The 26,636-nt window shown below is 36.2% G+C and overlaps 1 protein-coding gene across 1 annotated transcript in view; it reads right to left on the reverse strand.

Annotated features, from left to right (window-relative positions):
* The window catches only part of XRCC4 (X-ray repair cross complementing 4), a 397,398-nt gene that overhangs the window by 161,739 nt on the left and 209,023 nt on the right, over positions 1-26,636 (reverse strand). The window contains exon 6 of the mRNA XM_007950549.2: positions 12,926-13,073. Coding sequence (XP_007948740.1) covers positions 12,926-13,073 — 148 coding nt within the window. The remainder of the gene's footprint in view (positions 1-12,925; positions 13,074-26,636) is intronic.

Genomic DNA, 26,636 nt, shown 5'->3' on the forward strand with positions numbered 1-26,636 from the left:
CAGTGCTCAAAGTGCTCACTCATCTGTGTCAAGAAATTTGGAAGACAGCTACATGGCCAATTGACTAGAAGAGATCCATATATGTGCCCATTCCAAAGAAAGGTGATGAACAGAATGTGGGAATTATAAAACAATATCATTAATATCTCATGCAAGTAAAATGTTGCTGACGATAATGAAAAATAGTTAGAGCAATACACTAACAGGACTGCCAAATATTCAAGGTGGATTCAGAAGAGGATGTGGAACAAGGAATATCATTGCTGATTTCAGATGGATTTTGGCTGAAAGAAAAGAATACCAGAAAGATGCTTACTTGTGTTTAATTGACTACGCAAAGGCATTTGACTGTTTCAATGATAAATGATGGATAACCATGTGAAAAACAGGAATTACAAAACACTGAATTGTGCTCATGTAGAATCTGTACATTGACCAAGAGGCAGTTGTTCAAATGGAAGAAGAGGATACTGTGTGGTTTAATATAATGAAAGGTGTTCACCAGGGTTGTATCCTTTCATTATACTTAATCTATATGCTGAGCAAATAATCCAAGAACCTGGACTACATGAAGAACTCAGCATCAGGACGGGAAGAAGACTCACAATCTGTGATATGCAGATGACATAATCTTGCTTGCTGAGAGCAAAGAGGCTTAAAGCACTTACTGATCTGCTTCAGCCACTAAATTCTCATAGAAAATAACCTTGTTGCTCTCAGCAGGGCCCTTAGTAGGACAAACAGAAAGTAGTAGGATGAGAGGGAGTATAAGGAGATCTCTATACAGAACAAAATTTTTTTCTTGTGATTCATTTTAATGCCTAACATTATATAATTATGGTTGAAAGGTTTTTATATTTTAAGTCATTGATATTTAAGAATTTCATTAGCTCATGTTCTAAACTAGTATCTGGAAGAACACTGTCTCTTGGATTGTTACTAAATCTTTTTCTTTTCTTTTTTGGAGGGAATGGGGTTACAGATTACATGAGAGTATTATGAGTAAGTGACTTTGAAAAATAATAATTAAACAAAGTAAAATAAATTTCTTACTGTGAGGTTTCATCACAGAATCACAGAGGCTTGAATATATAAATTGCCAAGGGTTTTTTTTTTTTTGAATGGTGGGCACACAGGAGATGTTTGAACATTTTTTAGTGTATGCAGCAGATTTTGAACATTTTTGAATGTAGAATAGTTGTAGGTTCATCTGTCTGGCCATGTGTTGTACTATGGTGGCTTGCATGTTTCTGTGATGCTAGAAACTCTGTCACTGGTATTCCAAATATAAGCTGGGTCATCCACGGTAAATACGTTTCAGTGGAGCTTCCAGACTAAGAAAGTTTAGGAAGAAAGACCTGGTGATCTACTTCAGAAAATTAGCTTATGAGAACCTTATGGATCACAAGAGAACACTGACTTGCTTGCTTTGGACATGTGATCTTCAGGGATCAATTGCTAGAGGAAGACATAATGTTTGGTGAAATAGAGGACCAATGAGAGTGAGGGAGACCCTTAATGAGACAGACTGGCACAGTAGCTGCAACACACTCTCAAACATGCTGGTGATTGTGAGAATGATGCAGGATCAGGTAGCACTTCATTCCATAGTGCACAAGGTTGCTATGAATTGGAATCAACTTGACAAAAGCAGCAACAATTAACAATCTAAGAACAATCTAACAACAAAAATAATCTAGGGTACCTATTAAGATCTCCTTTATGATAAAGGAGCTCTGGTGGTATAGTGCCTAAGGCATCTGACTGCTAACCAGAAGGCTGGTGGTTCAAACCCACCAAGCACTCCTCAGAAGGCAGACTGGGCAAGCTTCTGTAAAGATTTACTACTGCCTCGGAAACCCAAAGAGGGTCGCTATGAGTCGGAATCAATTCAGTGTCAGCGAGTTGTTTTTTTTTTTGGTTATGTAATTCTATAGAATGAAATTTGTGAATGATGTCATAAAAAATAAATTCTTAACTCATCTACCTTCAGCAAATGGTTTGAGTTTATTCCCTCCAGCTATTCAAATCTTGGGGCTGGAGGCACATTTTTCCTATCTATATATTTAGTTGTTATTCAGACCATGGAGAATGCTTCCCCCTGCCCCCCTTATCAAAGATAATTTAAAGAGCTCAAAAGTAAGTTCCTTCTGATACACAAAAATTCTTATTCCTAATATAATAAGGAGAAGTTTATATCCCAGTTCTGACAACTGGGTCTGTATTATATAACCTTCTGTTTGCATCCCTATGGTGTAGTGAATTACCTGGTATGGCTTTTCTAGCCATAAGTCTTTATAAATTTGGCAGTGGAATTTGCCCTGAGCAATTGAGTAGCTCCTGATCATTAAAGTTAGCCACCTGGGGTATTTCTGTTGAGAGTGGCACAAAGCAATGTTCTGGAAAGTTTGCTCTCTCTCAGGTGTTTAGAATTCTGATGTTATGATTGGTTAGTTTGCCACTCTGCCAGGCTCAAAAGGAGCCCTCCTAGAGGCTGAACTCTCTCTGACTGCTGGTTGAGAAGGAAGTGCTGCTGAGAGACACACACTACTGAGAGACACACACTTCTGAGAGACATGTGCTGCTGAGAAAGAGACGCAAGAGACACACTTTGCTGAGAGAGACACTGAGAGACATGCACTGCTGGGAGAGAGACTGTGAGAGACTGTTGGCTGAGAGATGGCAGGCTGAGAGAGACTGAGCGTTGTTCCTGAACTTGAATTGTAGCCTAGTGCTTCCCTATTAAACCCCATAATCTGTGAGTTCTGTGTGGCCACTGCAGCGAATTATCGAACCCAGCAGAAAGGTGATGGGTGCTGTGGGAGGAACAGTTGGTGTCAGGGTTGATGAAAGGGCTGAAGGGAGGCAGCATGTCTGACCTCGCAGGAATAGGCCTTGGGCTATTGATGGTGATTCTGTCTTCCTCTTGTGCAGTTAGAGGAAGTCAGAAGATGTGGCCTCCCTGCCCCTTTAGCATTTGGTGTCAGAAGTGGGATTTGCTGCAGTGGCTTCAGACTCACAGAAGCATGGGATGCCATAAAAGAAAGAAGGAAGGGGCCTGGGCAGTGAAATTTTGGATTCTTAGGTGGTTACTTTGGTTGGTGTTACCTATTAAAGGAGATAATTGATTCAGAGTCTAGGGCTTTTGGTTACACCCAGCCAAAGCCTAAGGCCATATACATAGAATGGGAAGGTAATCAAGATGAAAAGATAAACATGGAATGTCTTAAAAAGGATTATGTGTTTATCTGAATGTACTATGGCTTTCAAATGTTCTCTTAACAGCTTGTACATTAGAAATGATTATGGGGTTTGCATAACAGAGAGCATAAGTCCACCTTCAGCTGATACTTGATTGGATATGTTTAAAAAGGGAAATAGAATTTGCCCAGCACAAACACAGGCTCTTGTTTTAAGCCCTGTGTGTAAAGAGTACTAGGAGCTTAGGTAGAAAACCTGAGCCTCACCCAGTACTACTGAGGGAACAGAAGATTTTGATTTGAAGAAAGGATGAAGAGAACAACAACAACAAAAAAAAAAGTTTGGATTTTTGAATTTTGAGCAAGTATTTAGGCTTTGGGTCATGGTCCATGAGAGAAACCCCTTCCAGGACTGAAAGTTAAAGTAAGCCAGTGAGCAATAGGCTTGTATGCTGCTTGCTTGGGACCACCTGGGTTGACCTGAGTGGAGAAGGGGGAAGTGTAGCAAAGAAGAAATAGGCTGAATTTGTCCTCTTTGATCTAGGCTACAGAGGCTAGGGATGAGAGGAAGGGCTGGCTGGTCTGAGGTGCAAGGAGTTGTGAGCCTACGGGCATTGAAATAGTCCCTAAGGACTGAGGATGAGAGAGAATGGGCTGGTTGGTCTGAAGTGAAGGGAAGAATGTGACTCCCAAACTTGGCAGCTAGTACCCATCACCTAGCTTGGATGGCTAGGGCTGAGCTGACCAGAACCCAATCAAACAAAAAGGAAGGTGTTTGACACTGAGCTGGTGTTAAGTTGCTGCAATATGATGGCTTGTGCTGGGCTGGACTTTGCTTGCTTATGGATGCATCTGTCCAAAGTATCAAGCAAAACAGAAGATTCTTCAGAGAGAGAGGACCATGCTTGTCTCCTCACAGTACTGGTTTGATAAGGATGGGCAAATTAGAAATTGGCTATCTAAAATGAGGGGAGATAAAGGCATGAAGTGGCTGGCTTACAAGCTTTCATGGGTGTGATTATTCTTAAACTTATGGTGAAGGGGATGTTAATTTTTGATGTATAAAAGGGATAATGACTAGAAAAGCCAAGGGGGTGGCCTGTGGTGTAGTAAATTACCTGGTATGGACTTTCTAGCCATAAGTCTCTGTGAACTCTGCAGTGGAATTTTCCCTGAGCAACTGAGTAGTTCATGATCATTAAAGTTAGCCACCTGGGGTATTTCTGTTGGGAGTGGCACAAAGTAATGTTCTGGGAAGTTCACTCTCTCTCAGGTGTTTAGAATTCTGATGTTATGATTGGTTAGTTTGGCCACTCTGCCAGGCTCAAAAGGAGCCCTCCCAGAGGCAGAACTCTCTCTGACTGCTGGCTGAGAAGGACGTGCTGCTGAGAGGAATGTGCTGAGAGAAATGCACTCCTGAGAGAAATGTGCTCCAGAGAGACATGCGCTCCTGAGAGACACACAATTCTGGGAAAGAGATGCAAGAGACATGCATTGCTGAGAGAGACACCAAGAGACACGCATTGCTGGGAGAGGGAGTGTGAGAGACTGTTGGCTGAGAGATGGTGGGCTGAGAGAGACTGAGTGTTGTTCTTGAACTTGAATTTTAGCCTGGTGCTTCCCTATTAAACCCCATAATCTGTGAGTTCTGTGTGGCCACTGCAGTGAATCACTGAACCCAGCAGAAAGGTAGTGGTTGTTGTGTGAGGAATGGTTGGTGTCAGGGTTGATGAAAGGACTAGAGGGAGGCAGCATGTCTGGCTTCACAGGAATAGGCCTTGGGCTATTGGTGGTGATTCTGTCTTCCTCTTGTGCAGTTAGAGGAAATCAGAAGATGTGACCTCCCTGCCCCTTTAGCACTCCCTATCTTAATCTCTTTTATAAACTTGATTTAGTTGTGACTTGAGTTTAGTCCTGTCCTTGGCCATCTCTCCTGAGGTTCGAGGGCCTGATTCTGAGACAAAGTGCTCATGTTCTAAGAATTAATGAAGTCTTTGTTCAGACACTAATCCTAGTGTCTCTTGAAACAATTTTGCTTTCAGAGAAAGAACCCACAGAAGTAAGAAACATAACGACACAGTAGCATTGAGGAAGAGGAAGACAGAGAGAGGTACATGAGTGGTACAGAAAACAAAGATGAACCCTTTTGCACATACAGTAGTGCATTCCCAGTGATAGCAAACATTGATCTACAGGTGGATAGATGGGTGGACAGGCTGAATGATCAGGTATGTCTAGGCAGGGGGTAGTGTGCCTATGACCATGTACAGGGTTGGCAGACAATGTTTCTATAAGTGCATATTTGTATGTGCTGTAAGAATGTCCAGGTATATAGTAGAGCTGACAAGGGACAAGGCTGTGGTGACTTCTTGGCCACAGCCAGCTATACAAAGGGAACGAGTAGTTGGACATGTTGGCTTGGGACCATGGTCACAGGGGACATCTAGCTCAATTGGCATAACATACTACACAAAAACATTGTTCCACATCGTATTTTGGCGAGTAGTGACTGGTCTTAAAAGCTTGCAAGTGCCCATCTAAATGCAATAATAGGTCTCACCTCATCCAGAGCAAAGAAGAATGAAGAAAACCAAAGACATATGGAAAAAATTAGTCCAAGGGATTGGTAGACCATGCAATCCTCAGTCTATATGACCATGAGACCAGAAGAACTAGATGGTGCCTGGCTACCACAGTCAACCACTCGGAGAAGGATCTTTGTAGGAGATCCTGGATAGAGTGGGAGAACAATGTGGAACAAACTCAAAATCATAGAAAAAAAGACCAGGTTTGCTGGTCCGATAGAGCCTTATGGAATCCCTGAGACTATGGTTCCTAGCTGCCCTTCAGGTCTGGAATTGAACTCACTCCTGTGGCTTCCAGCCAAATAATAGCCAGGCATATGGGCAGAGCATTTACATGAGGTAAACACACTACTTGGAGCAATCAATCATGGGAGAACAGAAGGGCAGTGTATGCACAGGGAGACAGCTAGGGGTGGGGGTACTGTATGGGAGGGAAGGACACAGGGAAGAGGTAACAACGGGAGGAAGAGGGAAGAGAGTGGTTATGCTGTAGAGAATTGCAGTCAATGTCATGAGATAAAATGGGTATGAATTGCTGTATGGAAAATGAATTTGCTCTGTAAACTTCTACCCAAATCACAATAAAAATTAAAATAATAATAATAATAAAGAAATAAGAAATATAACACCTAGAAGAAGGTAAAGCAGAATTTCTAGTTGGAGAGAAGTGAGCTGAAATAGTTGAAGATGTGGCAACATTATTAATCCATTTAATTTGAACATTTTGATTTCATTAACTGGTTCCTAATTTAAGTAAGAATGGGAAATCAACTCAATGTAGCCAAATAAGTAATGAGAATATTAATGAATTTGTTAAAATAATCCAACCTGTTTATCTAGCCACAACTGACTTTATGTCATACCAACAGAATGCTTTTAATAGACTTTTATTTACTGATTTGAACTGAGTAAAGTGGTTTGTACTACTTTTTTCAGGATTTTGGAAGAATTAACATGATCAGTTAAATTTTTAAAAAGTTCAATGAGAAATTATTCCTTGGTTATAATATTGTATAATAAAGTATAACCTCATTGAAATTTAAGCTGGATACCTAATGAAAATTAAATACACTGCTATTTCATTTTGACACATATTTTGGGTATGTATATATGAATACATAAATATGTATTTATGTAATATACATACAGAGACATACACACACACACACATACACATACATGTATATATATATGTATATAAAGTAATTTTAAATGTTCTTCTTATTTAACTTGATATTAATAAAGTATAGGAATATGAAAGTAATATTACAATTTCTACAGTCTTTGACAGCTGGTATGTTTTGTTTAATATACAGAATTAAAAAGACATACCCAAAAACTCTACAAATCACAATTTCAAGTGATGCAAGATAGTAAATAGCAAGGAATGTACAGCATATGGTAATGTTGAATAATAACGCTGAGTGTTGACGCCAGTTGACAGAACAGGATGAGTGTTCCCAAAGTACAATCATATTGTGTAGATTAGTCACAGTAAATTTTTAAATGAATATTGATCAATATATACCAGATTCAAGGATTTTAGAGTCTCAGTAAAAGCGGGAAATCATCAAAGTTCTAAAATTATTTCTGTAATAAGCATTTTAATTTACTACAAAAAAAGGCAAAATGGCAGTACAGTTCTGCACCTCAGGACTGCTAACACATGCCGATTTAAGCTATTATCCCTGTGAGCACTCTACATAAGTTTCAGTATGTTTTCAATTTTCTAGTTTCCTGTGTCTCAAAAGGAATGAAAGTTTTATTATTAGGAATCCAAAGTTGTACAACACTGAACAGTTTGAAAGTAGAGTTTTAAAAAAAGAAAGGAAAAGAAACTAAGTACGATAGCTTTATATAAATTTAAATCATTATATCTAAGAAGATGTGATAATGACCAAAATATCAGAATTTTTAAAATCAATATGATACTTTGGTAACTCTCAAAAAGAGTTAAAAAGCACTATCAAACAGCAGGAAAAGAGAGAGAGAGAGAGGGGAAAAAAAATTAAATCTCTGCAATGTGAAAAATGGAAATGCTATCCTGTATGTGAGGAAAAACCAAATTAACATAGGCCACAAAAGCCAGCCTAGTCTGGCCTCTGAGTACCCATCAGCATTGTTTATCTTCCTGTAATCCATGCTCCTTCCACTCCCTTTACACTCATGCATTCCCCTCAGCACGTGCTCACAGGCTGTTTGCTTGAACACCTTTCTGCTCTCTGCTTCACTATTCTACTTCTCTTTATTCTTTAGATTGCAGCACATATGATGGTTCCTCAAGTTATATCCTCCTTTTGCCCTTAAATCATACACTCTGTGAAAACTTTGTAATTACCTATTTATGAAATCATATGATTAATGTTTGTCATCTCACATACAGACTGCAAACTCAATGAGATCAGGGATCATGTCTGTTTTGTACACTAGTGTGTTCCTAGTGCTCTTAGTTTTGCATATAAACATATGTTGAATGAAGGAATGAATGAGGAAAAGGCATGGATTCTTTTGTTCTCTTTATAGCACAACACTATCTACTGTGCATTTCCTTAATGTAAAAATCATGTAGTAGTCATCCAATGAATACAAACTACCGAGAGGCTATCACAGAAGATAAAGAGGAAATAACATTTGTAAGGGACTGATAGAAATGTCTCAAATCCCATGTATGCTTAGAACTGAAAACAACTAATGAAGTCACATTTCTCAGACATGTTTAATGAGATATAATATGCTATGGTAAAGTATAAAATAAAAAAAAAATCTGTTTTCTTTTCTTCACAGAAAAGTCTGAAGTATTGTTTTATGTCACTGTGGTGGTTAAGTTTGTGTGTCAACTTGGCTGGGCCTGGTTGAGTGGCTAGGCAGCTGAATGTAGTTATTCCTCATGGTGAGATTGGTAATTAACTCCATTGGTGGAATCTACTGGAGTAGCTGAGTAGCTGCTTTGGGTATGTGGTCTGCTTCTCATATCTAAGAAACAGCTTTGGAAATGGTCTCTAGCTTATGGCATGCTTGAATCCTGGATGTAGCCATACCATTGTTCAGCAGCCTGCCATGCTTTGCTGACCTTGGGACTTTCAAGGGACTTGAGTTAATGGTCTGCTATGTTGTTGGGTAACATCAGGACGGTGACTTTTTATTTGTCAACCTTAGGCTTGTCAGTCTCAGCAGCTAGCAGCTGTCTGAGTGAAGAAAAGCCTCTAGCGCCAGTGGGCCTGGAGCATGAGGCAGAGCTGAAGGTCAAGGTTGAGGAGCTTTCACCCAGCCCCTACAGCCTGATACTTTAAACTCAGACTTCTAGCCTCCCAAACTGTAAGAGAATAAATTCCTGTTTGTTAAGGCTATCTCATTTGTGGTATATTCTTGTCAGAGCAGCACTAGGTAACCAGAACACTAAGTAAATTTTGACTCACAGTGACCCTATATGACAGAGTAGAACAACCCATAGGGTTTCCTAGACTGTAATCTAGGGAGCTGATCACCAGGTCTTTTCTCCTGAGAGATCCTGTAATTAAACTCCTGGTGGATTATAACTGCTGCCTTTTGGTTAGGAGCCCAGCACTTAATCAGTATGTTACCAAGGCTGCTTTTCTTCATCACTAAGAGAAGTAAATAAAATTGTGTAACATATTTATTCTTGGTTAATCTTTTCTAGTTAAACATCGCTAAGAACATAAGAAATCGGATTGTGGTAGAATATCCTTTTTTTTACATGCAAGATCCTTTAAAGTATTTAAAATTTCAAAATTCTTGATAATGGCTGTCTGAAAGTGACTTCTATTAAATGTCTTTGGAAAATATACATACAGATACATATCCATACAAATAGCTCATGTTATTTTAACAAGTAGTACAGGTTAGCACTTGACAACTTGCTGAAAGGGTGGCAGTTCAAACTCATCCACAGGCACCTCAGAAGACAGGCCTGGAGATCTGCTTTCAAAAGGTCACAGCCTTAAAAATCCTATGGAGCAGTTCTAGTCTGTACACATGGGGTCACCATGAGTTGAAATCAACTTGACAGCAACCAGCAACAACAATAACAATACAGTTTTATAAGCAGGTAATATCTTGTTTAGTATAACAAACTGAGAAGAAACACCATGTAGTCAACAGCTTAAATAACAATAGTGATTGGTTAATGCTGAAATAAAAATGATGATGGTAATAATAATTGGTTGTTATGGCTAAATTTAATAAGTTGAAATAATTCACCAAGTAAAGTCAGTCTCTTCTCCCTTTGATGAATAGGGGAGTGTTTGTTGTTTACTAATCTACTGACTAATTATTTAAAATCACTCATAAGCTGTGAGACCTTAGTTAAGGTACTTAAATTCTGTGTATCTCTTTTTAACTCCCCAGTGATGTAAGAATAATAATAGCATCTCAACGGATTGTTATAAGAGCTATATACGATGGTGCACGTGAAGTACAAAGCAAAGTGCTTGGCACAGCAATTCACGTCCCCTTCAGGGAACTATACTAGGCACTGTGAGTGAATAAAAGAAAATATAAAGGCTTGGTTCCTACCCTTAAGTTTAGAGAACAGTTGAACACATACAAATTAAAACAAGTATATTATGAGTTCTACATCTATCTCAGTTAAATACAACCTCAATATCCCAGTCTTGTGTATTCAAAATAGAAATACTCTCAGGTGTAAAAAAATAAAATTAGAACAAAATGCATAATTTCTTTTTGTTTGAAAAAAGACGAATTATAAAGCAGAATACCAACCACTTAACATCTGATTAATAAATATGCTAAAGTAAATACCCTTTAATTTTTAACTCTTTTGGACATTGAGCAAGTGTTTTTTGCTTGTAATCTGAGGCCAAACCCAAACCAAACCCTCTAGTGAGTTGATTCCAACTCACTGTGACCCAACAGGACAGTAGATCTGTAAATTTTTACAGAAGCAGACCACCACATCTTTTTTCCAAGAGGTGGCTGGTGGGTTCCAATCACTGACCTTTAGGTTCAGAGCCGAGAGCTTTAACCACTGCACAACTAGGACTCTTTTATTTAGAGGTAGTCAGAGACCAAATGTCCTACAATGATGTAAGTAGCAGACAATTAAAAAAAAAAAAAAAAACTGATACAATTTAGATAAACTTTTAAAGTAGTAAAAGTATACAAAATGAACAATGACTCAATCATCTAAAGAGGAAGAAAAAAGGAAAATAATATTAACTACATGCATGTTGGCAGAAATAAACACACTGCCTTTATTAAAAGCCAATTTTTTTCATGTCTGCACCATTTGTATTTGAAAGCTATGTAATAATACATTATATTCCAAATATGTTAGTGACTTCAAAGCCTTACATTTAGACCACACAAACCAAAACAACCAAACCCACTGCCATTCAGTCGATTCCAACTCATAGTGACCCTTTCAGACACACTAGAACTGCCTCATAGGGTTTTTGAGGCTATAGAATCTTAACAAAAGCACACTACCTCATCTTTTCCCTATGGAGTAGGTTCGCAGATTTGAACTCCTGACCTTTTGGTTAGCAGGTGAATGCTTTAACTACTAGGACACCATAGCTCCTTTTTTCAGTTCACACACAGAGTATGAAAAGGTCAATGATATAGCTCTTCAACATCAAGCTAATATATTACTTTCTTCCTCCACACTCTGAATTCTTTATTAGACAAAACAACAAATAGACCAAAAGTTTAATGAGGACAACCCTGTGTCTATTTTCTATGCCCCTGAATCATTATCATCTAGCAGCATGCTTGGTACATGACACCCATTACTAACTTGCGTAATAATTTACTGAATGTCATAGTATATGCACAATACTGCATTACCACTAACACCAAACACCAGGCTACAGATAAATCCATAAACAAGTAAGAAGATCAGGTCGGAGTCAGTGAATAGCAATATACCCTAGACCAAGGATAAATTTAGCTGAATATAATCTTACATATTCACTTGTGCTACAAAATTAGCCACACACATTACTGAAGCAACAGAAGACAGAGTTGGAGTAACCTCTCAGACAACCATACACCTTGAGAGAGACTTACACGGGTATGGAAGACCTTATTGAAAAGGGAAGGCCTTATTGAGAAGACCTTGGGGACTTACTGGGGTCTTCATAGTACACACTTTGAAAACCACTTTGCCATAGTCTAAAATATCATTTAACACATAGTCATTGTTCAATAATTATTTACTAAATTAGCAGAAAATCTAAAGAAAAAGAAATAAATTATTGGGACACATATGTACATATTCAAACATACAAATGATTTTCAGATTATTTTTTTCACTCAACTGAAAATATTCTAAGTGTCTTTGTTTAAATATAATGAAATAACAATTACTGCAAGTTCTCAACTCATTTTACAACTAAACTGGAATTGAAATTGATAGATAGTAGTATGAAACAAAGAGTGAAAAACAGTTAAAAACAAAACATATAATCCCCAAATTTAATAAAAATAAGCAGATGACTAAAAAGAGACATTTTACTTGAACAAATACCAAGCATAATGAAATCAAATGGCTAATCTGAATGTGATTTGAATCTCTATTAAGCAGTAAATTACATTGAAACACTGCTAAACACAAGGTGGATCTAGTATTTTCAGTATCCTGCATGCCAACTCAACATCACCTAACAAGACATGCCATTGTTAACAAAATCACAAAAAAAAGTTTGCTTATATTTTTGTTGTTGTTATGTGCCATCAAGTTGGACCCGACTCACAGTGACCCCTCTTTGGGTTTCCAAGGCAGTATCACTACAGAAGTAGATTGCCCCATCTTCCTTCTGAGGAGTGGCTGGTGGGTTTGAACCACCAGCCTTCTGGTTAGCAGTCAAGTGCCTTAGGCACTATGCTACCAGAGTTCCTGCTTATATTTTTAGCACTTCTGATTTAAATATGAATAGGAATTAACCAAATACCAGACTAAATATATTGATTCAAACATTTTACAATATTAAACTATAATTTTATTTCTTTAAGTAATATAAATCAATATAATGCATATTTATACTTATGTAAGTAAAATAACTATAAGTGAATTCAGAAATAAAAATATTAACTTTTACAAATTATGTATTGAATTTCTTTATGTCATCTCATTATTTGGGCAAAGAATAAAGAACTTACTTTTCTTTTTCTTGAAGCTGATGCTCCTGAGAGGCCATTTTAGGTTCTGGTCCAAGAGTCTTTAGCATCCGCTGCCTCCTTTTTCTACTTGGTGCAATATCAGTGACATCAGGACTTGAAATAATAGAATCATCTTCTATTAAAGTGGCTAAAATTGAAAAATAAGAATATGACAAAAATTATGCATATGATTTGTGACTAAAGTATCAACTTGCTATTTTAGCACTGACATAAGATGACATTAAATATAGTGAAATCTGTGAGAGCCAGAACACATCAGGACTTCTTATTTATCTTGGTTTCACAAGTTTTCCACTTTGCTAGGGTGCAGTCTTACTACTTTGCTATAGCTATCAATGGAAAATATTTGACTTTTCCTTCTTTGACAAGTTTCTGCCTTATATAGCTTCTAGCTCCCACAGGTTTTACTGTTGAACGAAACTAGTCTTTTAAACCTTTATGCAGATTTATCAGATGAGCCAGGTAGATAGTGTGAAATACATTACTACCAATACAAAACATAAAGTATATCACACATGGAATAATTTGCTCAAAATGGTCTTTTTCTATCTTAGGCAACAACCTTCTCTAACACATTTAGCACAGTTTAATCTCAATGACAGAATTATATACAGGCTTTGGAGGAACCTCTAAAAGGTGCTATAAAAAAAAAAAAGCCTGCTATAAGAATAATATGAATTATATTCATATTAATAATATGAATTAAGTAATGAGGATTTCTGCTAGTGGTTCAGTGATAATTCCACAGATTATCAAGCCTAGTGTCAGGAATAAGCACAAGAGAAATGTAAGAAATAGTAATTGATGTATCTAATATGGCCAAACCATTAAATTATGCCTAAAAGTATTTAATATATATGAATTAGAAGGAACAATAGAAACATGCTCAATTTATATTTCTTTATTCTCTATAAACAATTTAGTTCCAAAAAGCTAAAGGAGATGTCAGTCACTCACAAGGTAGTAAGAAGAAATGTGACATTGTTGGAGTAGTAGTCATCAGAGAGAAAAATTCTCAGAATGACACCTGGTAAGTGTGGGCAGCAAGGAAGAAGGAGAAGGAAAAGGAGACAGATATGTTAAATAAACTTGCAAGCTTTCTAATCCTGCAGAAAAGTATGGATTTGAGGCTGACTGGGGAATTTTTTTCTCGGAGTCAACTTAGAAAATGCTTAATTTTAAACATTATCATTAGTCTTTTTTTTTTTCATGACAATATGTCTTTCACCATTTCCAGGACATTTTTAAGAAAACAAAACAAACAAACAAAAAAACCACTATTGCCAATTAACTTACTATAGCTGAAACACTGATTGGCAGAACTGTGGGATGGATTTCAAGTTCTCATGAGGTTCATTGCATCTAGAAAATGGGGAATCTTTACACAAGACTTCTTATTGTGAAAGGTGGCTCCACAAAAAGCCACATTTCATCTCTTCTGACAGAAAAACTGCAGGAGCTTGGCAGCAGGCAGTTTAGACATGAGAAAGGCAGAATGTGAGCTTCCCAGGGTAATCTCAATGTTGAAATAAAATGACACCGTTGGCTACTTAAACTGTCAGCAACTGGATAAATCCCAAGGGTTAAACTGCCCATTAAACTTCAGCCTTTGACCATTATACCCTTAAATTTTTATATTCTTATATTTTTCCAGGTTAATCATTTGTTTTATCAGGACCTCATTATTGTCATCTCATGTTTACAGATTCTTTTTTTCGTCGTAGGTTAACATACAGAGAATGTAACTCTGCAATGGATATTGCCATTGTCACACACTCCACCTCCATCTCCAGCCCTTGCCAACACACACACACACACACACACACACAATATCCTGAAGCATGTTATCCATGGTAGTATCTGTGTAGTTCCTAGATTAAATTATTGAATAAGGGAGGCTCTGATCTTCAGGTGCCTTAACTTTGGGGAAGAAAGAAAAATAGAGTGTGCTGTCTGCAATATGCCATGCCCCCCTCCCAAAATAATCAGTGGTTTCCCATTGCCCATAGGATAAAATACTAAGTTGCTAGCCCTGAATTCAAACCCCTCTAAATGTGATCCTCACCTGCCTTTCTGACCACACCTCTCACAAATCTTGTAGTATATAAGCTACTCCAAAGGCTTCAGAGTTCCCATATCTCCCTTATTTTTCCTTGCTTTCCATGTCTTGAATATTCTCTGCTCCTGTACTGGTTCATCTATGTGGTCCCCTCCTTCTAGCTTCTAGAATAGCCCAATTCATCTCAGTCAGCCATAGCAGTCTCAGTTCACAGCCTTCTTTCCTTTCTCCACAACATTCATAATTGAAACTATTCGTTTTACACAAATTATTATCTTGTATCACTACCTCTCTTTTTATGTCTCTCTCTTGTTTTTCTAGAGGCCATGCTTTACACTTTGCTGTATCTCTAACATATTACATATATTCTATTACATAGAATATACAAGAGAAATATGAAGATATGAACTAATATTTTCAAATGTGTATCTTTTTTAAAATCAAAATTTATTTTCTTATAGGCCCTCCAGGTGAAGTATAGGGGAAAGAAGATCACCATCTAGTTTGAGTTTTCCCATTTACTCTGGACATTTTACAAAATCTTCAAATTTCTCAGTTGAGAAAATGAATACACTTATAGGATCTTTGAGTTAATTAAATAAAATAAGTAAACTATTTTGTAAGTCATAAAGTATCGGAAATATCTGACATCATCATTAAAATGTCATTAATAAATGTCGATGTCCTTAAAAAAGATCAAAAAGAGATTAATTGAGATAAATTTGAATAATTATTAGGTCATCGTCTATATCTTCTCCCAGATACAAAAAGAAAAGGAAAACAAAACAAAAACAAAAAACACAAACAAAAGTAAGACAAATTAATAGCTTTCTGAATACAGAGTAACTCAGTTGCCACAGAACCACCAAGTGTTATGAGTACAGAACTCAGTCGCTATGATTATTTTTGGTTGTTTTATTCATTTATTTATTTCACAAGTGTTTATTAAGTACTCCAAATCTATGAAACATTATGTTTTGTTTCAAAAGATATAAACTATTGAGGGAAAAAAGCAAAAACAAAATATTAACTTAAGTAAATCTCAAATTTCAAAAACCATATTCTTTCCTTCTTCTGGGAAAACAACCAACCAGAGACTCAGACTATCTTATATCCCTGTAGTATGTCTTACTGAACAGAGATAAAAATAATCAAGAAGGAAACTGAGATAAGGCTGGTAACAAAATATTAACTTAAGTAAATCTCAAATTTCAAAAACCATATTCTTTCCTTCTTCTGGGAAAACAACCAACCAGAGACTCAGACTATCTTATATCCCTGTAGTATGTCTTAACTGACAGAGATAAAAATAATCAAGAAGGAAACTGAGATAAGGCTGGTCACACCATAGTTTAGTAAGCAGTATCTTAAAGTGATCTATCTTGAGGTAGTAAATTTCTAATCTGACCAAAAAATCCAAGATTATCCTGCCTCACCATTTATCAAATAGGTCTTTTTCAAATCTGTAATCAGTTGCTACCCACTTCTCACAATCCAATCTGGATAACTGATAGACGCACATGGTCAACAGTCTAATCTGTTTAGTCAAAATCACCAAATAGATAACTATCATTGCACTAAATACTTAAAAGTGCATGTGTGTGTCTATGCATCCATACATATATAACTTTCTTAAAAGCCAGGCTCCTCTCCTACCTAGCACAGTTCGAAGTCAGACATAATAACAAATAACTACTGACATTGGGATAACCCAAGAGATTATCTTCAGAAATTCAATATTCTCAATTTCAGAGGCAGACTAATCCACTAAAGATAAACTACAGACTTTAGAAATATTCACAGGGTAAAATATTCTATATCTGTATCTATGTATTGTTGTTAGGTGCTGTTGAGTTGGCTCCGACTCACAGTGACCTATGGACAACAGAAGGAAACACTGCCTGGTCCTGTGCCATCTTCATAAACCTTGCTATGCTTGACCCCATCATTTCAGCCACTGTGTCAACCCATCTTGTTGAGGGTGTTCCCTTTTTTTGCTGACTCTCCACTTTAACAAGCATGGTATCCTTCTCCAGGAAATGATCCCTTCTGACAACATGACCAAAGTAGGTGAGATGAAGTCTGGCCATTCTCACTTAGAAGGAGCATTCTGGCTACATTTCTTCAAGGACAGATTTGTTTGTTCTAATGTCAGTCCATGGTATTTTCAGTATTCTTACTCAACTCCACAATTCAAAGGCATCAACTCTTCTTCAGTTTTACTTATTCATTGTCTAACTTTTACATGCATATGTATAAAGAGACTGAAAATACCATGGCTGGGGATAGGCACACCTTAGTATTCAAAGTGAAATTTTTACTCTTAACATTTTAAAGAGGTCTTCTGCAGCAGATGTCTCCACTGCAAAATGAGGTTTAATTTCTTGACATTGCTTACACAAGTGTTGACTATGGATCCAAGTAAAATGAAATCCCTGACAATATCTATCTTTTCTTCATTTATCCAAATGTTGCTTATTGGTCCAGTTGTGAGGAGTTTTGTTTTCTGCCAATTCTTTCAGTGTAGCTTGGACTTCTTTCTACAGTATCCTTGGGTTTTGATTACATGCTACCTCCTGAAATGGCTGAATGTCAACCATTTTTTTTTTTTTTTTTTTTTTGGTAAAGTGACTCTATGGATTCCTTCTACCTTCTTTTGATGCTTCTTGCTTTGTTTAATATTTTGCCCATAGAATCCTTCAATATTTGAGGCAAGTCAAGGTTTGAATTTTTTTTCTTCAGTTCTTTTAGCTTGAGAAATGCTGAGCGTGTTCTTCCCTTTTGATTTTCTAACTCTAGATCTTTGCAGGAGCTCTGGTAGCATAGTGCCTAAGGCACATGACTGCTAACGTGAAGGCTGGCGGTTCAAACCCAGCAGCCACTCCTCGGAAGGAAGGTTGGGCAATCTACTTCCGTAGTGAACCTCAGAAACACAAGCAGGGGTCACTATGAGTCGGGGCCAACTCGACGCACATAACAACAACAACAGGTCTTTGCACTTTTCAATATATAGTCTTTGATCTTCATCGGTAAGTGCTTCAAGTGCTGTTCACTTTTAACAAGCAAGGCTGTGTTGTCTGCATGTTGCGGGTTGTTAATGACTCTTCCTCTAATTCTGATGCTACATTTTTCTTCATATAATCCAGGTTCTTAGATTATTTGCTCAGCATACAGATTGAATAAGTATGGTGAATATATACAACCCAGACACACACTCTTTCTGAATTTTTTAAACCATGCAGTATCTCCTTGTTCTACCTGAATGACTGCCTCTTGGTCTACTTACAGGTCCCTCAAGAGTACAATTATGTGTTCTTCATAATGGTATCCATAATTTGTTATGATCTACACAGGTGAATGCCTTTTGCTTAGTCATTAAAACATAGGTAAACATTTTTTCTAGTAGTCTGTGCGTTCAGCCAAGATGAATCTGACATCAGCAATGATATCCCTCCTTCCATGTCCTCTTCTGAATCCAGCTTGAATTTCTGGAAGTTCCCTGTCAGTATACTGCTGCAACCCTTTTTGAATTATCTTCAGCAAGATTTAACTTGCATGTGACATTAAATGATATTGTTTGATAATTTCCACATTCTGTTAGATCACTTTTCTTTATTATTATTATTATTATTATTATAGTTTATTGTGCTTTGGGTGCTAATATACAAAGCAAACTTTGTTTTACATTCAACAGTTCATGTGCATTTGATTTCATAGCCCAATTACCATTCCCAACCATAAAAAAACTCTCCTCTCCTCCCCTCCCCTCCCTGTGACTACCCCCTCCCTTTTCCCCCCTTACCTATGCATTCTTGTCTGTCCAGCTTTCCCTCTGTGTGAATGCTGCCCCTCTGGTGCTTCATGGTTGACTGATCTAAGGGGTATATCTCCCTAGAGTAGGTGGGTATCCTGGGGTAGGTGTTCTGCATGTAGGTCTTTATATTGTTGAGCTGAGAGTCAATCCATAGAAGGGGATTACTTTTCTTTGGAATGGGCAAAAATATTGATCTCTTTAGGTCAGTTGGTCAGGTAGTTGTCTTTCAAATTTCTTGGCATAAACAAGTAAGTGTCTCCAGTGCTGTATACATTTGTTGAAACGTCTCAATGAGTATTCCTTCATTTTCTGGAGTATTGTTTTCTGGCAATTCTCTCAGTGTAGCTTAGACTTCCTTCTACAGTATCATTGGGCTTTGATTACATGCTACTTTCTGAAATGGCTGAATGTCAACCAATTTTTTTTTTGGTAAAGTGACTCTATGGATTCCTTCCCCCTTCTTTTGATGCTTCTTGCATTGTTCAATATTTTGCCTATAGAATCCTTCAATATTGCAATTCAAGGTCTGATTATTTTCTACAGTTCTTTTAGCTTGAGAATTGATGAGCATGTTCTTCCCTCTTGATTTTCTAACTCCAAGTCTTTGCACATTCCATTATAATACTTAGTCTTCTTGAGTCTTGAGTTCTTGAGTCTTCTTTGAAATATTCTATTCAGCTCTTTTACTTCATCATTTCTTGCATTCACTTTATGTACTCTACATTCAAGAATAAGTTTTAGAATCTCTTCTGACAGCCATTTTGGTCTTTTCTTCATTTCCTGTCTTTTTAATGAACTTTCTTCATGTATAATGTTCTTCATGTCATCCTGCAACTTGTCTGGTCTACAGTCATTAGTGATCAATGTGTCAAATCTATTTTTCAGAAGGTCTTTCAATTAAGGTGGGATATAATAAAGGTCATATTTGGCTCTCATGGACTTGTCTTAATTGTCTTCAGCTGCAACTTCAACTTGCATATGAGCAGTTAATGGTCTACTCCACAGTCAGCTCCTGGCCTTGTTTTGGCTGAAGATATGACCTTCTCCATCTCCTCTCTCCATAGATGTAGTCAATTTGACTCCTGTGTATTCCATCTGGTGAGGTCCATGTGTATAGCTGCCATTTATGTTGTTGAAAAAAGGTATTTGCAATGAGTAAGTTGTGGTCTTGGAAAATTCTATTATGTGATCTCTGCAGCCATTTCTATCACCAAGGCCATATTTTCCAACTACTGATGATTCTTCTTTGTTTCCAAATTTCTCATTCCAGTCACCAGTAGTAATCAATACATCTTGATTGTAGGTTTGGTAAATTTCAGATTTCAGAATTTCATAAAAATTTTCAATTTCTTCATCTTTAGTGGTTGGTGCATAAATCTGAATAATAGTAGTATTAACTGGTCCCCCTCACTGGCATATGGATATTATTCTATCACTGACAGTATTATACTTCATGATAGCTCTTGAAATGTTCTTTTTTTTATGATGAATATGATGCCATTCCTCTTCAAATTGTTATTTGTAGTAGAGTAGACCATAAGATTGTCTGATTCAAAATGGCCAACACTAGCCCATTTCAACTCGCTCACGCCTAAGATATTGATCTTTATTCACTACAAGGATATATATATCAGATTATTATCTGATATAGAGCTAGGTGATGAGACCCTCAGGAAGGTATTAAAAATATCACTGAGGGAGAGCTGCCTCCTCAAAGTAGAGTTGACCATAATGACATGGATGGAGTAAAACCTTCAGGAACTCCATTTGCTGATGGAGCATGACTCAAAAAAGGGAAGAAACAGTTGGAAAAATTCATTAATAATCGTAACATGGATATACATATGTATTTAGATATATACATATGTGTTTGTGTTTGTATATATATAAAACTTACATGTATGTGTGTATGTGTGTATCTATATACACTTGATTATTTTAACCATTGTTCTGCACCTACAAATTAATTTAACTCTTAAAATATATTTTATCACAAAAAGAATTCTGTTCTTTAAACCTTAAGGATTCTTTCATACATTTATTCATTCATCAGATACTTATTCACTCTTTTCTATATGTCAGGCACTATGTAGAATATATTACTATCATGCATAAAAAAGTTTAAGTAGGAGAATATGACACAAATATTTGCCAGAAAGCCATAAATCACATACACAATTATAAAGTAATTAATTTGAAAGTTCTAAGGAAGGTAAAGCTTCACAACCTGTTATTTTTTCTAAGTTAATCTGTGAAGCTTAATTTCTCCCTTTCCATTAATCAGAAATTATGACTTGATTTCTTATATCAGTTTTGCTTTTTTTGTGGATAATTAAAATCTAGCTCACTCTGAGCAAACTGCCTAAAGGAAAGACTGGACTTTAAAATTAGGTTTCTAGGATGCTTCACAAGAACTCAAACAGCAAAACTGATTTTAAACTGTGCAGTCACCCTTTTAGATAGTCTTTCAAAGGTCCTATGGCATCTTAAGTAGATTTTATCACACTTGTAATAATTTATCTAGATTTATAAACTCCATGAAAGCAGGAGTTGAATTTGTCTTATTTACTGCTAGTACATGACTGTCTAACTAGAAATAGTAATATATCTTAAATATTAGTTGGTTAGGGGGCATAATTCTTAAATACTAATGGAGTTAATAATAAGAAACTTCTTAAAAATTATTTAGCATCTTTGGAAAATACTATAATAAAATATTATACTGATTAGCTATATCTGCTGCTGCTAGTCCTGTCAAATACTAAGAAAAAAATCTATTTGTAGGGAAAAACAGTTTATGAAAGGAATATTAAATATTCCATTTTTTATCCTTTTGCAGTTAACAAAACAAAACAAAACCTGGAGAACAGTTCTAATTGTTAATATGTTTTCAGAAAATAAAACTACGATTTCTCAGTTTTCACCAGTTTTATAAAGGGGCCACTTCCTGTGACCCTTGTCATGAAATGTTTGGAGTTAACATAAAGCTTTCATTGTTGTACATGAGTCAAGTATGACCTCTGTAAAGTTAAGACTTTTTAAATGTTTTCTCCATAGAGATTTGAAAGGCTTTTTGAAATTTTCACATTGTTTTTGAAGTCTGGTAAAGTTCAGTAAAACCTAGGCTTTTTACAAAGCTGCAAGAGGATTTCTCTGAGCTAGATTAAATTTTAAAAATTGGACAAAAATAATAAAATATAAAACCTTTTTTAAGAAACTGTACAGAGCATCTTGATTTGGTTTTCTTTTGAATAATGTGTTAGCAACATATTACCAGGATATTATTAGCAGTGACTGTAGGTAAATTGGTTAGATCACTAGTTTTAACTGTTGGAAAAGCTGATATTATTAAATGGCTGTAGTTTTTTATGATAGGTTAAAAAATACTCTAATCATTAAATGAAGATATTTTAAATAGCTTTAAAAATATCTATGATAATTTAAAAACATCTATTTTATTGATTCAAATATATCTTCTAATAGATACTAATCCTTTGTCAGGTTACTTAAGAACAGGACTTTATAGCTATGCAAAGAAGTACAAATACACCCAGCTAATGACTTGAACTTAGCTATAAAAACTTTATTCAAAAGTAAGGGAACTTATTGTTGATTCCTAAAGGAAAAGTAAAATTTCTCACTGTAGTATACTGTTTGTAATCAGGATTCATAATTCTAGGTATCTTATTTATTTTTTGAGCTAGATCTGAAGGTAATTTAATATAAAAATAAAAATACTTACTATCCTAATATATTTGTTGCAAAAAGATTTAAGATATCTGCTTGAAATCTAGAACTCTTTCGGTATAGTAAAGGAAGATTCAATTTCTATAGGTAAGCCTCTTGAGAATCCATATTAATGTTTACTGACAAAGAGGGTCACAATAATTGGTCTGATCCCAGCCACTATCATAGCTATAAAGTTCATTTTTGGGACATTCTTTCATTGATAATGTGCACAAACAATGGGATCCAATATGCTTAAAATTAATCTTAATAAAAGATATCATTTCAAATAATTAAAACATTGTTGTTGCTGTTGTTAGGTGCCGTCGAGTCGGCCCCGACTCACAGCAACCCCTCCTTGGGTTTCCGAGGCAGTATCACTACAGAAGTAAGATTGCCCAACCTTGCTTCTGAAGAGTGGCTGATGGGTTTGAACCGCCAGCCTTCTGGTTAGCAGTCAAGTGCCTTAGGCACTATGCTACCAGAGCTCCTAATAATGTATAGTCTAATAATATACAGTCTAGTGTATATTCAAAGTAAATGCTGTCATTAAGTATACCTACACTGAATATGGTTAAACCAAATTATAGTGGCTAAAGCACTTGACTGCTAACCAGAAGGCTGGCGGTTCAAACCCACCAGCCACTCCTCGGAAGAAAGGTTGGGTAATCCTACTTCTGTAGTGATACTGCCTCGGAAACCCAAGGAGGGGTCGCTATGAGTCAGGGCCGACTCGACGGCACATAACAACAACAACAACATTACACAGTATAGAAGTGCAGTGACACTTAAGATACTAGTATTTTGTGTTACTAGCAAACTTTCATGCAGTAAGGATATTATATCCATATAATATCCACACAAGAAGACCAGTTAATATTACTATGATTCAAATTTAAGCACTAATCACTAGCGCCAAAGATTAAGAAACTAAATATGTATATATTTTTTAACCAATTTCTGCAGTCTGAAGTTGATCAAACATGCAGTCAAGATGCACTGACATTTAGGAATGATTGCAATACAACAATTGGAAACAAAGAAGATTGGTAGTTGGAAAATATGGTCTTGGGGATAGAAACAACTAATGCCAGAAATCACGACAGAATTTTGCAAGACAAACTGCTTATTCATTGCAAATGCCTTTTTCAACAACATTAAGCAGAGGGTCAGTGAAAAAAAGAAAGACCCTCAAAGAGATGGATTGACACAGTGGTTACAACAATGAACTCAAACATAGCAACAACTGTGAGGAGGTGTAGGAGCCAACAATATTTCATTCTGTTGTACATAGGGTTTCTGTGAGTCAGAAATATCTCAATGGCACTTAACAACAGAAGTATAAAAATGCCCTTAATTCCGTAATTTACCTTAGTATGCAATTTAAAAATGATTATTTTTTGTTGTCTGAAGTTGCTAAGATACACTAAATGCACTTTTAGATCATGAAATTAGTGATTTTCCAAATAGAACATCCTTCCCTTCCACTTTTTTTTTTTTTTTAATTTATTGTGATTTGGGTGAAAGTTCAGAGAGCAAATTCATCTTCCATACAGCACTTAACAGACACTTTGCCTCATGACATTGACTGGAATCTCCCACAATGCAATTGCTCTTCTCCCACTTCCTCTCCATAGCCACCTCTTCCCTGTGTCCTTCCCTCCCATGCACTCCTGCCCCCCAAGCTGTCTCCCTGTGCACACACAGTCCTTCTATTCTCCCATGATTGATCTCTCCAAGGAGTGTATCTACCTAATGTAAACGTTCAGCTCACATGTCTGTCTTTTGTTTGGCTGGAAGCCACAGGAGTGGGTTCAATTCTAGACCTGAAGGGCAGCTAGGGGTCACAGTCTCAGGGGTTCCACCAGGCTCCAGAGAGAACACTCTTAAATAATTTTTTAAGTTAGTATTGGGACTACAAATAAAAAGTCTTTCTTCAGAATTTCCATAACAAACTCTGAAGGAAAAAGTACTAATTATCTAAACAGTTAAAATTTACCACATTAGCCACAGCATATTTGCTCTGATTTACTCATTAGAAATATACTTAAAACTCTGTTATTTATTTGCTTCATAAGTATTTGTCTCACATTTTTTTCTGCAAACTACATATTGGTAGGGCCATTACCTTTTACTTATTTTGCACCTAACAACTGGAACTTTAAAAATTAAGATGATAGAAAAATGCCATTTTTCTTGACAGCCCTGTAAGGAATAAAATGATCAAAATACTGCTTTGTTTAAAAAATATTCACAAGAATAATTATGTTCTTAGATTGCTATCACTCCATTTTAAGAGTATATTATTAGGTGGCATTAGAGTGTAAAATTTTTCTACGAAGAATTATAGAGATGGAGAAAGCAATTATTATGATTATTAAAAATATCATACAGTTCAGTTTATTCCATTTTTGTAAAAATATCAAAGCCAAACCCTGTGCAATAGAGTCACTTCTGACTCATAGAGACCCTATGGGACACAGTAGGGTTTCCAAGGCAGTAAATCGTTATGGAAGCATGTCACATCTTTCTCTCATGGAGAGGCTGGTGCATTCAAACTACCAACCTTCCGGTTAATAACCCCATGCTTTAACCATAGTGCCACCAGAGATCCTTCTATTTTTGTAAGTACCTATTAAATGCCTTTATGAGTCAGACTCAACTCAAAAGCAGCCAACAGTAGCAACGTTAAATATCATAAATGATTCTGATCAAGTTCAGGATTTTTCCCCCCTCCCTAAGTAGGGAGCTCTGGTGGTATAGGGCCTAAGGCATGTGACTGCTAGCTAGAAGGATGCTGGTTCAAATCCATCAGCCACTCCATGGAAAGAAAACTGGGCAATCTACTTCTGTAAAGATTTATTGCCTCGGAAACCCAAAGAAGGTCACTATGAGTCAGAATTGACTCAATGCAGTGAGTTTGGTTTTTTTGGTTTTCAGTAGTTTTGGTGTGATTTGGATTTTTGTCATTTATATTCAAAATTAGACAAATAAGTACAAACATTTTAAGCATGATATGGACAGATAATTTTATTTGGGGAATTTATTGAAGCTTATTATAATGTTTAATTTTTATATTAGGTCTTATATTTATGAAGGCTGGTTAGCATGTCAGGACCTGTGTTAACTCCTCATGTTACCTGAAACATTGTAGGTGGTGTCCACCAAAATTATTGTTGCATGAATATGCACTGTCATTGTGTTGATTTCAACTCATAGCAACCCTATAGGACAGAGCAGAACTGCCAAATAGGGTCTCTTGAGGCTGCAGATATTTACAAAAACAAGCAGCCTTATCTTGTCTGCAGAGAGCCTGGTGGGTTAGAATCCTTGGGCTTTTGGTTAGCAGCTGAATGCTTTAACTACTATACCACCAGAAGTCCTTTGAATGAAAACAAGCACTAAAGAAATCACCAATGATTTTATAAATAAAATAGAACAAAGCCAGCAACTCTTTCTAGCTAAACACAGCCCTAAACTAAAACAACAAAATAAAAATTTGACTGCTTTATCCATGAACTTAACTCCTAAAACAAAAAAAATTCTGTTATTTTCATTATAAGGCAAACACTGAATTCATCAAAGCTTAGTATATTAAACTGGAGTCAGCATTTAAAATGTCCCTGTAGAGAATATTCTAACCTTGTACAAAGGAGTATATTATTTGTAAATAATGGTTACCAGATATCTTAGCCAAGGAACACAGTTATACAACGAAAGTTATCATAACACAGCTGGGAAAGTACAGAAACAGAAAAAAAGTTTAGTTTGTATTTGTGTTACAACTCATATATATTAGAAAATGAAAAGTGTTATACATAACTAACTAAACAAAATGAAAAGTTCTAAATAAATAAAAATGAAAAGTGTTATACATAACTAAGGTCAAAGATAGAAAAAATAACTTACAAGTAACTTTAAGAAATAATTTGACAGAAAATATAGAAAAAGGAGTTTGAAACATTTAAGTTAAGAGTATTTGATATACAACATATTTCTTGTAAGTCATGTAATAGTTATGGATTTCTATGTAGTCAACATAGCATAGTGGCTAAAGCACTTGACTGCTAACCAGAAGGCTGGCGGTTCAA

This window comes from Orycteropus afer, unplaced genomic scaffold (assembly GCF_000298275.1).
Source record: "Orycteropus afer afer isolate SDZICR_OR568_19922 unplaced genomic scaffold, OryAfe1.0 scaffold00276, whole genome shotgun sequence".
In the NCBI taxonomy this organism is placed as follows: Eukaryota; Metazoa; Chordata; class Mammalia; order Tubulidentata; family Orycteropodidae; genus Orycteropus; species Orycteropus afer.